Source organism: Doryrhamphus excisus, chromosome 7, assembly GCF_030265055.1.
Source record: "Doryrhamphus excisus isolate RoL2022-K1 chromosome 7, RoL_Dexc_1.0, whole genome shotgun sequence".
Lineage (NCBI taxonomy): Eukaryota > Metazoa > Chordata > Actinopteri > Syngnathiformes > Syngnathidae > Doryrhamphus > Doryrhamphus excisus.
In genome coordinates this window covers 11,575,932-11,588,032 of record NC_080472.1, presented here as the reverse complement: position 1 = coordinate 11,588,032, position 12,101 = coordinate 11,575,932, and the positions used below count along the sequence as shown (strand labels likewise).

The window sequence follows — 12,101 nt, the reverse complement described above, 5'->3', positions numbered from 1 at the left end:
TTCAAGTGAAAAGGAACGATGTTGGTGTTCCAATTGCCGTCAACACAGAGACTGAATTTTGTTTGGTGCCAACCACTAGTAAATTAATTGACGGTAAAAAGATACTGCGTCTGTCACTCACACGTCCCAACAAACTCCTGGCTCGTCAGTTCCCATTTCATGTGTTGGGTACAACAGTTCCTTTGATACTTGACTTTTCTTTGTTTTATGGCAATACTATCAGATTACTATGAGATCTGGAGTGGATCACCTTTTCTCTTTCACCAATCCATCAGAGGTTTGACAGAAAGCAGCTCGTCCATGGGCCCACCAAGGTCGGGGTGGTCCACCGGGGCTGCGGGTGGCACCCTCTGTAATGTGCGGTACCTTCGTTGACAGCACTGCATAGTGATAGGATGATGCATACGTGTTCTTTGGTTACTGTGCAAAGGTCAGCAGGACCGTTCTTATCAAACGTGGAAGGTTTAAAGGCTCCACTGAAGCACCCCAACTACTCACTTTTTGTCTACAGCAGGGGTCTCAAACACGCGGCGGCCCGCAGGACACTAGTTTGAGGCCCCCGCCTTGATATGAAAGTTTAATGTTAGTGCGGCCCGCACAAGTTTGATATGGATGCTGTATGGTATCATGTACTCAGAAAAAATTATTACGTTTGATTCATGTTCATGTTAAAGGTTAAATAACTGTTAATAGTTATCCTCCCTATCCGTGTGGAAGTGGTAAGTTTTTGGCTATTTAAGTTTAAAGGAAATAACTTGAAGGCTACCGTTTAGGTCGCTAGTTTGCGAGTTAGCATGTGTCTCAAGACCCTGCAGTTGCGCAATATGTTGTAAATAAAAAGAGTATAAATGTGACAGGGCTCTAATAATGCTTTGTTCATTTTAATCTGAAAAAAAATATTTGTCTACCCACCAACTATATGTGCTTTCTTAAGTTTTTATTATTTGCCCTTTTATTATTATTATTATATTTATTTATTTATTACTGATTTGTTTGATTTTCTTTATTCTTGATTTGTTTATTTATTTTTCATCTTATTTTGTGTAGAAAAATAAAAAGTAAGATATTTGAGAACAGTGGAATGTTTTATCAGAGCTTTTATTGTAGAAAATTGGAACCAAAGCAAAGTTTATTCATTTTTCAGTTTTTAATAAATGCGTTTTTTGTTTTTTTTTGAAAAACCTGATGCGGCCCAGTCTCACCCAGACCCGAGCTCCAGTGGCCCCCAAGTAAATTGAGTTTGAGACTCCTGGTCTACAGCATCAGTGAGGGATCATCTGAACGAAGGCTGACCTCCACATTGTATTTAATGATGTGTATAAATCAGTGGCGCCGATATGGCCGAGGGTTACCGCCTCATTGAAATAACCCACCTCATTGCTGACTTTTATGATTATGGCCTCATTTCATTTTGTGCCAAGTCTTTTCTGCCATTGTTATTCACTTGGTGTCTTTTGTGTGTCTTCCCCCGCAGTACTTGGGACACGTGGAGGTGGAGGAGTCTCGAGGCATGCACATCTGTGAGGACGCGGTCAAGCGGCTGAAGACGGTAGGTTCCCCTCGGGTTCCTCCGGGAAAGACCTTGTCTGTTCCCTCTTTTGTGTCTTCCCTCCTCTCTGCTGTGGATAATCCACTGACTCTCTTCCTGGTGTTTCACGCCTGGGTGGGGTCAAAGGTTGCTGTTGGTCAGTGAGAACACACAGTGGTCCTCAAATATGTCTATATCTTTTCCCAGCTCTTGCTCTCCTGGCACATTAATTATTCCACAGTCGCATCAAAATCCCAAATTCCAGTGTTGGAGGGGGAAGTGCAGGGGAATGCTGTCAGCCGTTTGCCAAGTTCTCCACCCTGCTCGTGAACTCATCCGCGCTGTGTAGCAAAGGGCAAAGCTCAGCTTTAAGGGTAGGCCTCGCTGGGATCCCGACTGCGGCGTCTGCAGGAGGATTAGCGTGTCACGGTCGGGGTGCAAGACAAACCCTAATTGGGGTCCAACGCTGACAACTTCTGTGAAACTCCTGCTTTGGTGCAGTTTTACAGAATGTGAACTTCCATCACAAAGGTAGTCTTGGATACAGAAATGAAATTCCATAAAACAAAAATCAGTTGTCGTATGCACAGTTGATTTTTATGCAGCATAGAACTCAAACACAGCCTCAGCACCCACAGGAGACCACTACCTGAGCTTCTCATGTGCCTCCAACATGTCACAGATGGACTAAAGCAGGGGTCTCAAACTCAATTTACCTGGGGGCCACTGGAGCTAGGGTCTGGGCAAGGCTGGGCCGCATCAGGTTTTCCAAAAAAAAAAAAAAAAACGCATAACGCATTAAACGCATTAAAAACAGAAAAATATACAAACTTTTTCAGTGCTTTGGTTCCGATTTTCTACAATAAAAGCTCTGATAAAACATTCCACTGTTCTCAAATATCTCATTTTTTATTTTTCTGCACAAAATAAGATGAAAAATAAATAAATAATGAATAAAGAAAATCAATCAGTAATAAGTAAATATAATAATAATAATAAAAGGGCAAATAATAAAAACTTAAGAAAGCACATATAGTTGGTGGGTAGACAAATGATTTTTTTTCAGATTAAAATGAACAAAGCATTATTAGAGCCCTGTAGACATGACAAAACACGACTATAGTCACATTTATACTTTTTTTATTTCCAACACATTGCGCAACTGCAGGGTCTTGAGACACATGCTAACTCGCAAACTAGAGAGCTAGCGACCTAAACGGTAGCCTTCAAGTTATTTCCTTTAAACTTAAATAGCCAAAAACTTACCACTTCCACACGCATAAGGAGGATAACTATTAACAGTTATTTAACCTTTAACATGAACATTAATCAAACGTAATAATTTTTTCTGGGTACATGATACCATACAGCATCCATATCAAACTTGCGCGGGCCGCACTAACATTAAACTTTCATATCAAGGCGGGGGCCTGCGGGCCACATTTGGTCCGCGGGCCGCATGTTTGAGACCCCTGGACTAAAGACTTGTACACAAGCAGAGATGTTTTAAAGCGCCAGGGAGCCAGTGCAGAGACCCGAGTACCGGACTCATTTGGTCAGATTTCCTGCTTCTAGTCAGGACTCGAGCAGCAGCATTCTGGACGCTCTGCAGCGGTTTTACATCAGGAGCCCGGTAAGAGGGCCGTGACAGCGGTCTGGACTGTTCGAGACAAAGGCATGGCTTAGTCTCTCTAAATCTGGCTTAGACACGATTCCCTTAATTTTGGCAGGGTTTTTTTTTTTTTGTGGCAAAACGCTGATGGTTTAATGTGGTGTTCATTACCACCTCTAGATTTCTGACCTGATGATCAGGTCTCAAGGTGGCTAATAACACTTTCTCTTTGTGTTGTTTATTTGGTGCCAATAGTTCATTGTTCCTAGCAGTTGGATGCCAAGTATCTCCCAGAAGTCAGTACCACAGCTATCAATGTGAGTGCCAATGGTTATTTGTCAATATGTGCCCTGCCATTGGCTGGAGACCAGTCCAGGGTGCGCCGCGCCTCCCGCTCAAAAGTCAGCTGGGGTAGGCGACTAAGGAACAGCGGCATAGAAAATAGATGGCTGGATAATACAAAAGACTTGGATGTAGTTTGGAGTAGTCGGTGTACAGTTTGGGAATTCAATTCACCAGCGCGGCACTGGTTGCTACTGGAATCCCCTCCCACTCCTCCATCATGGCATCACTAGTGGAGTGACGGCAGCACTCGTGCAGCCCCCAGACTGTGATGTCGGGAAGACGCACTTATCTTCCAACTCTATTTAGACAAAATGGCTGCGTGTCGAGTCATGATTGTGAATCTATGCTCCTGTACACTGAATGACTGATCTAAAGCACATCCAGTTAGGATTCATCCACACTCACGAGGTCCTGCTAGCTCGTATAGGACACAAGCAGGGAGCTCGATGAGGTCACGCGGCGTACGCAGCGCCTGAGGCCTCTGATTGCATTATAGTTCTTTGAACATGGCTGAAAAAACTGAGCTAACTCACTAACGGAGGCCTGCATCCCGTACTGCGACGGGCACTGGCAATCAGACCTATCCATCAACCTCATGACATTTCTTTCTCATCGGTCTGGAAGTTCCCATCTGCCTTTGCAAGCGCGGCAAGAGATGAGACGCAAACAGTGATGACAATTTTGGTCATGCAACTGCTGCTGACTTTGCTTATTTGCTTAATTTGTCCGGTTAGTCCAAGTGTCCACAAGCATTCTGCGGTTTGCGTTGTCTTCCCTTCTGCAGTTTGTCTTTTAACAGCCGTATTTGCCGTATTTTAATGTGCCAACTCGCGGTTAGTCTAATAACCTTTGCTTGTACTGCAGCGGACTCCATTGGGTTCCCAGTCCCAGTCCAGCGGAGCTATGATCATTTTTCCCCACGGCTTCACATCCCATGACCAATCACTCGCTGTGCTGTCATTTCCTGTTCCGCCTCCTTCCTCCTGTTCCTCCTCCCGTTAAGAGGAGGAGGAGGAGGAAAAGGCGTGCTCGTGGCGTCACATGTCTCTATCACATTCAATTTCTGAACAAATACCAAATGACATTACAAAGCAATATTCAGCTTTTATTTTGAAGAAACACATAGCTCTCCGGGGACGGCACGGTGGTCCGGTGGTTAGCGCGCAGACCTCACAGCTAGGAGACCAGGGTTCAATTCCACCGTCGGCCATCTCTGTGTGGAGTTTGCATGTTCTCATTCTCGTGCATGCGTGGGTTTTCTCCGGGTACTCCGGTTTCCTCCCACATTCCAAAAACATGCTAGGTTAATTGGCCACTCCAAATATGAGTGTGAATGGTTGTTTGTCTATATGTGCCCTGTGATTGGCTGGCCACCAGTCCAGGGTGGACCCCGCTGGGATAGGCTCCAGCGGGGTCACCCCCGCGACCCTCGTGAGGAAAAAGCGGTAGAAAATGAATGAATGAATGAACACAGCCCTCCATGTTTAGGTTGAAGGTCACCTGCTTTTTGCTCCGCTAGTTGCAGATCAGGTCATGATGTCATGAATGGAAAACCTCCTTCCTCATGGGCATGGCACCGCCTCTGACCCATCCCTCGCTAGATCAGCCCACCTCGTGTCTACGGCCACCACTCAGGGGGGAACAAAAGAAAAAGCAGGCTTCACTACACAACTTAAAATACTGTGTGATGGTGTCTGTTGTGCTGAGGACTGCTTGGCCTCATTGACGATGACCAGGAACCGGCAGATGGTGTCATCAATCAACTCATCAATGAAAGAACTAGAATGTGTCTTATCTGGAGAGTAAGAGTCCCGAATCTTCTTAGTTTTCCTGTCGGCTTCACCTCTCAAACCTCAGCTTTCCTTCCCGCCCAGAGCACCCTGTCCCTTTCATCCCACCCCACAGCTTGATGACCTCACATTGTATTGCTTTTTCTTGTTGTTTTATATATTTTTGTCTTTTTAAGCAGGTTGTATTTGTGATGTGGCCCCGCCTCCCTCGCCGCTGCCCTCCCATCCCATCCCCTAATCTAACCGTAGCTAACTGCTAGCTGCAACCGCCGCCATCGCCCGCATGTCTGGTGTGCGCCACCCGCACTAACAAGCTCATTCGGGATGACTCTGCCATGCCGCTTAACACGCTCAATCATGCATTAACATGGCGCTTCCAGTGCCGTCTCCACCCAGGCCGTGTAACAGGAGCAGCGTGGCACTCCTTTTCGCGTCTGGCTGGGAGGAGAGGAACCCGCCGAGCGGGAGGGGCGAGGGGATTAAGACTAGCCTGCATCTGGTTTCTTTTTCGGTGGTCTGAACTTGACCTCCCTCCCCCCCTCTGGCATTCACAGGCTTGACTTGAAGTGAACCCGCACTCAGACCGCATTAATCACATGCAAAGGAGTCTTGATCCTGCATTGAAGTGGAACCTCTAAAGTCCAACACCCCCCCCCCCCCCCCACCCGGGGTCATGCAGTTACTGAAAGGTCTCATAACGTAGTACTTTAAGTTGAACACACCATGGTGTGTGTCAATGAGCTGTACTTGTACTTGTACTTACAACAACGGAAGTAGCATAGGGCAGTGATTTTCAACCACTGTGCCGCGGCACACTAGTGTACCTTGAGAAACCGCCAGGTGTGCCGTGAGGAATTATCCAATATCACTTTTTATAATTAACATTTATTAATCATCATTTGCAAATATTATGTCAATAGTATACATGGACCCAAATATTCCAATTGCATTTGGTTTATTTGCTCAAACAGAAAGAATTGAACAGGGATGGAATATTCCTTTAACCAATCCGATTGAGGTATCTTGATTGAGGTACCCGCTCAAACGGAAAGTTGTCAGGGTGCCTTCTTCTTCCTGGTGTTTTTCTTCTTCTGTTGTTTATTGGCGGTTGGCAAGCAGCTTTCGTGTGCATTAGCGCCATCTGTGGAACAGAATCTAAACCCTTCTATACGCCATTCACAAGTGCAGTTTTATTAAAAAAGAAAATATATATCTATATAAAACAGGGGTGCTCATTAAGTCGATCGCGATCTACCGGTCGATCGCGGAGGTGGTACTGGTCGATCGCTGGTCGATCGCTGGTCGATCGCGGCGTGACATTAAAAAAATATCATCCCAGCATCAATGCCGTCACTTGATTGATATACAGGGCAGCCATTCAGATGACAACTGAATGTTGCCCTTCGGGCGACCAATCAAATCAAACAACGTCTCTAAGTGCAGCAGAACTTACGATGTCAGCCTATCATCCATCCCCGTTACTTGATTGACATACAGGACAACCAGTCAGATGACAACTGAATTTTGACCTTTAGGTCACCGCTCATGCGTAAACAACGATGCAAAGTGCTAAGCTAGTCGGCGAATTGCGTCAGATTTTAAGCCCTCGCTAAAGTTTATGGTCACTAAAATGAGTGAAGGAGCTGGACCAAGTAAAAAGGCAAAAAACATATCACTTCCATACGGAATGGGAGGTGGACTTTTTTTTCACAATGTCTTTTTCGAAGTGCGTTTGCTTCATATGCCATTCTACCATCGCAGTACCAAAGAAGGGAAATGTGGAGTAATGTGGAGGTAATTACAAAAAATGTTAATTGTTAATTATGTGTGTTTTGCAATATTGGCTCATTTGGTTATGTAAGGTACATCAACATACATTGTACGTACAAATAATCCTCGAAACATTTGAAAATAAATAGATGTTTTGCATTTTTGTAGTGGGTAGATCATTTTGACTCGGTCATTTTAAAAGTAGCTCGCATGCTGAAAAAGTGTGAGCACCCCTGATATAAAACATGTCCCGAGTTTTAATTCTAAAATATTAGCAAGATTGAATTTGATCTTTTCCTGTTTAAATTGATCCCGGGTGCGTTCTTTCAGCGCATGCTCAGATATGACGTAACACGCAGATCCAGACGTTCTTCACTTTTAAAAATGGAGGCCAGCAATTGGCACTGGACTAAGCAAAGTTTGTTTTTGATTCAAACTAAATTTCAAGACTGGACAAACGAAAAACTGGCAATACGGAGTTATTCCGACAAGTGAAAGAACAACTCGGGGAAGTCGGTATCACGTGATGTTGATGTTTACGTTTTACCGCGCATGCCCCATTGACTATTCTGGTTGATTTTCACGGCGCATGTAGACAAGAGATTGGAATATTCCTTTCCATGGATACCATTGTTTCCCGAAAGGTCATTGGGAAAGAGAAAAAGTGGTGATGTAAAAACGTGGCTACTGTGGAGTGTCTGTGGTGTAAAGACTGGCATAGCAATGTAATATTGGTCCGTGTGGCAACACCTAGCTTGTTCCTCCCATAGACTTATTGATGCACGTGTGAGGTTGTGGTGACATTTTGGAACATTTTTGGTTAGTGGTGTGCCACAAGATTTTTACAATGTAAAGAAACACTGGCGTAGGAAGTGGGACGGGGCGACACAAATGTCATTTCGACCGCAGCATCACGCTAGGTCAGACTGTTCGCTGAAGACAAACCAAGTCATGAAACGTACAGCTGCCATGTTTGCATCTGACAGATAGCGAGTAACGGGCCGGGTCAGAGGCGGCGTGACGTCCGTGAAGATGGAGGCTCTGCCTTCATGATGTCATTGGAAAGCTGCAACTTCAAAACATGTCACCAAGCAGTGAGGGAGATGATAGATGTTTCCATCTTTGGGGACGTGGGAGGAGGTGATGGGCACGTAAACGAGCTCTTACAGTTAAATTAATTAATGAATAGCAACTTTAGCATGATAGGGGACCTTTAAGTATTGTAGAGTGCTAACTGATTCTTGTGTGCATTAGTCTATAACAGGGGTCTCAAACTCAATTTACTTGGGGGCCACTGGCGCTCGGGTCTGGGTGAGACTGGGCCGCATCAGGTTTTCAAAAAAAAAAAAAAACGCATTTATTAAAACAAAAAAAAATTAAAAACTTCACTTTGGTTCCAATTTTCTACAATAAAAGCTCTGATAAAACATTCCACTGTTCTCAAATATCTTAATTTTTATTTTTCTACACAAAATAAGATGAAAAATAAATAAACAAATCAAGAATAAAGAAAATCAATCAATCAGTAATGAATAAATAAATATAATAATAATAATAAAACAGCAAATAATAAAAAACTTAAGAAGCCACATATAGTTGGTGGGTAGACAAATGATTTTTTTCAGATTAAAATGAACAAAGCATTATTAGAGCCCTGTAGACATGACAAAACACGACTATAGTCACATTTATACTCTTTTTATTTACAACATATTGCGCAACTGCAGGGTCTTGAGACACATGCTAACTCGCCAACTAGCTAGCGACCTAAACGGTAGCCTTCCAGTTATTTCCTTTCAACTTAAATAGCCAAAAACTTACCACTTCCATACGGATAGGGAGGATAACTATTAACAGTTATTTAACCTTTAACATGAACATGAATCAAACGTAATAATTTTTTCTGGGTACATGATACCATACAGCATCCATATCAAACTTGCGCGGGCCGCACTAACATTAAACTTTCATATCAAGGCGGGGGCCTCAAACTAGTGTCCTGAGGGCCACATTTGGCCTGCGGTCCGCGTGTTTGAGACCCCTGGTCTATAATATGAACGGTGCTTAACTTAGTTTTATGCTTGTGTGGCAGAAAGATTCCTGTACAGTTAATAAAGTTACAGTATTAGCATCCCACAATGCATTGCTGTTGGGCTTTAGAGATTTGACTGTCATTTCACGCATAAGCAAACAGATCACTCACCGGGTGGCGTTGCTTTTATTTCTTGAGGAAACCCACGAGTGGTTGATGTACGACTCTTCCCGGTAGTGTTGTGGGCTGTGGCGTGGACTTGGAAGTGATTTACGGACTTCCTGCGTGGGGCTACTAACAGTGATCATCAACAAATCTCACACGTGAAAATGTCTCTGTGTAGAAGCACTCGATCACTCACTCTCAAAGACAAACATTTACCTAATCAACCCCCCTCCCCAATTGTGTTGTAGACCCTTCCGGTAACATTGTCATACTTTGTTCCATCCCCCTACCTGCCCACCACCCTCCTTTTTTTTGTTTTTTTTTTAAATACCACTTCCAGGACAGGAAATTCTTCAAAGGATTCTTTTCCAAAGTAAGTTGCTGATTTGTGTTCCTGAGTGTTCTTCTTTTTTTTCAATTAATTTGCACTGTCGTCATTTTTTCCCTTCTCGCACATAACACGTCACCCTTTGATCAGGCTGGATGAAACACACAAACACCACGGGGGGGCAAACGGTGATGCATGTGTCTGAGCAGGTGGGGTGGGTTTAGGTTGAAGGTGGGAACTTTATTATTATTGGTGTGTGTGTGTGTGTGTGTGTGTGTGTGTGGTCTTAACATGCGTGTCTTCTCTCCCGTCAACCCTTCTTCAATGTATGAAAGTACGGAACAATGATTCGTTTGGGAATGTTCACTTCACAAGGCTGCTGTTTGTCTACCCAACTGGGTGCACCTGAACGCCAACTTTTATGTTTCCTGTTGTGTTTGCGTACCCTTGAATGGCACACGACGTCACTTGGTCTCCATTGCACAGGTGTTGTGTCTTTGCCTTCCTTAATCCCCCACACCCCTGTGCTGTTTTCATGTTGTGTGCAGGCCGGGAAGAAGGCGGTGCGCGCTGTGTTGTGGGTGTCCGCGGATGGTCTTCGTGTGGTGGACGACAAAACAAAGGTAAGGGAACGCACTCCCGGTGCTTCATGCTATCGACGTTCAGAAGTTGATTAAAATTAAATAATTAAATTTAAAAAATCCAAAAATTGTTACAACTATAATGATGAAAATGGTAATATTAATAATGACTATAATAACGGTGATAATAATAACAATAATAATGATAAAGATTATAACAATAATAAGGGCATGGTGGTCGAGTGGTTAGCGTGCAGACCTCACAGCTAGGAGGACCAGGGTTCGACTCCACCCTCGGCCATCTCTGTGTGGAGTTTGCATGTTCTCCCCGTGCATGCGTGGGTTTTCTCCGGGTACTCCGGTTTCCTCCCACATTCCAAAAACATGCTAGGTTAATTAGCCACTCCAAATTGTCCATAGGTATGAATGTGAGTGTGAATGGTTGTTTGTCTATATGTGCCCTGTGATTGGCTGGCCACCAGTCCAGGGTGTACCCCGCCTCTCGCCCGGAGACAGCTGGGATAGGCTCCAGCACCCCCCGCGACCCTCGTGAGGAAAAGCGGTAGAAAATGAATGAATAATTATAATGATAATAACAATAATAATATTACAATGATAAATAACAAGGGAAAACAAGACTGTGGCATGTTAATGATTATATCTTGCATTTATAAGCTTTTGCTTCAGCCTACTCCTTTTGGGCTTGTGATCAGATAGTTGAATACAAATGTAAATAATGGAAAGTTATATTTTCATTCATGTAAGAAATGCCCTGTAATGTTTCATATATTTACCCAAATAAAATAAAAATAAAAAGCAAAAAAAACAGAAATCAGACTGCTGAATGCCAAATAAGCCCCTCTACCTTTAATCACATTATTAGTATTTATTTAAATTATTTAAATTATTTGGGCAATTTACTGTTCACGCTGCACTTTACATTATGTTGTTCATATTTGGTGTCTATTCTATCTATTTATTCTCCACATTATTATTATTATTATTATTTATTATTACTTATCTTCTTTTGTGTCTGTTATTATACGGGAGCCAGGCAACGACATTTCGTTGGCAATTTCACTGCTGTGTTTTTGTGCAATGACAATAAAGGGAGTCTATCTATCTATCTATCTATAGAAATACTATAGAATATACTATAGAAATACTCCACACAGTTCACCTGCACGAGCTGGTTGCATGTAGTCTGAGACTGACACCTGCTGGGGGAAAATATACTACAGTTAAAGTAGACCTGGATGAAAGACGTAATCCATCCATCCATCGTCTATGCCGCGAGAGGCTGGGTAGACCCTGGACTGGTGGCCAGCCAATCACAGGGCACATATAGACAAACAACCATTCACACTCACATTCATACCTATGGACAATTTGGAGTCGCCAATTAACCTAACATGTTTTTAGAATGTGGGAACCACAGTACCCGTAGAGCAGGGGTGCCAAACTCATTTCGCATCGTGGGCCACATACGGCCTAAGGAGATGTCAAGTGGGCCGGACCATTAAAATTATACCATACTCTGCTATAAATAACCAAAATATCATGTCTTTCCTTTGTTTTGGTGTAAAGAAGCACATTAGGAACATTAGGAAAATATTGAAATTTAATGAACTATCCTTTTACAAAACATTTTATGAAACACCTCATATTTCCTTAGACAAATGTGCAATTTACTTTTATCATTCACAAATATGCATTGCAACTGATCCCACTGATTGTACAAAGGCACACAACTTTAATTGGTACTGAAAAATATAGTAATGCACTTTAAGATTAAATGAGACTTTTAAAGAAAGGGATTTTTAAACCACTTACACATACGCATATAAAATCTAAATGTAATCCCTGCGTACACCTTACAAACTAAGGAGAGTGATTTTAAATGTGTAATGAAGAAAGTGTTCGCCTGTCCTGTAAATCTGTAAACTTCAT

The 12,101-nt window shown here is 43.1% G+C and overlaps 1 protein-coding gene across 4 annotated transcripts in view; it reads left to right on the top strand.

The window, feature by feature from the left end:
• numb (NUMB endocytic adaptor protein) overlaps nucleotides 1-12,101 on the top strand; it is a 44,827-nt gene that overhangs the window by 26,372 nt on the left and 6,354 nt on the right. For 2 of the 4 annotated variants that reach the window (XM_058078481.1, XM_058078479.1), the window contains exons 3-5: nucleotides 1,475-1,549; nucleotides 9,583-9,615; nucleotides 10,119-10,193. In XM_058078481.1, the coding sequence (XP_057934464.1) occupies nucleotides 1,475-1,549; nucleotides 9,583-9,615; nucleotides 10,119-10,193 (183 nt within the window). The remainder of the gene's footprint in view (nucleotides 1-1,474; nucleotides 1,550-9,582; nucleotides 9,616-10,118; nucleotides 10,194-12,101) is intronic. The other 2 variants (XM_058078480.1, XM_058078478.1) reach the window with 1 other exon arrangement.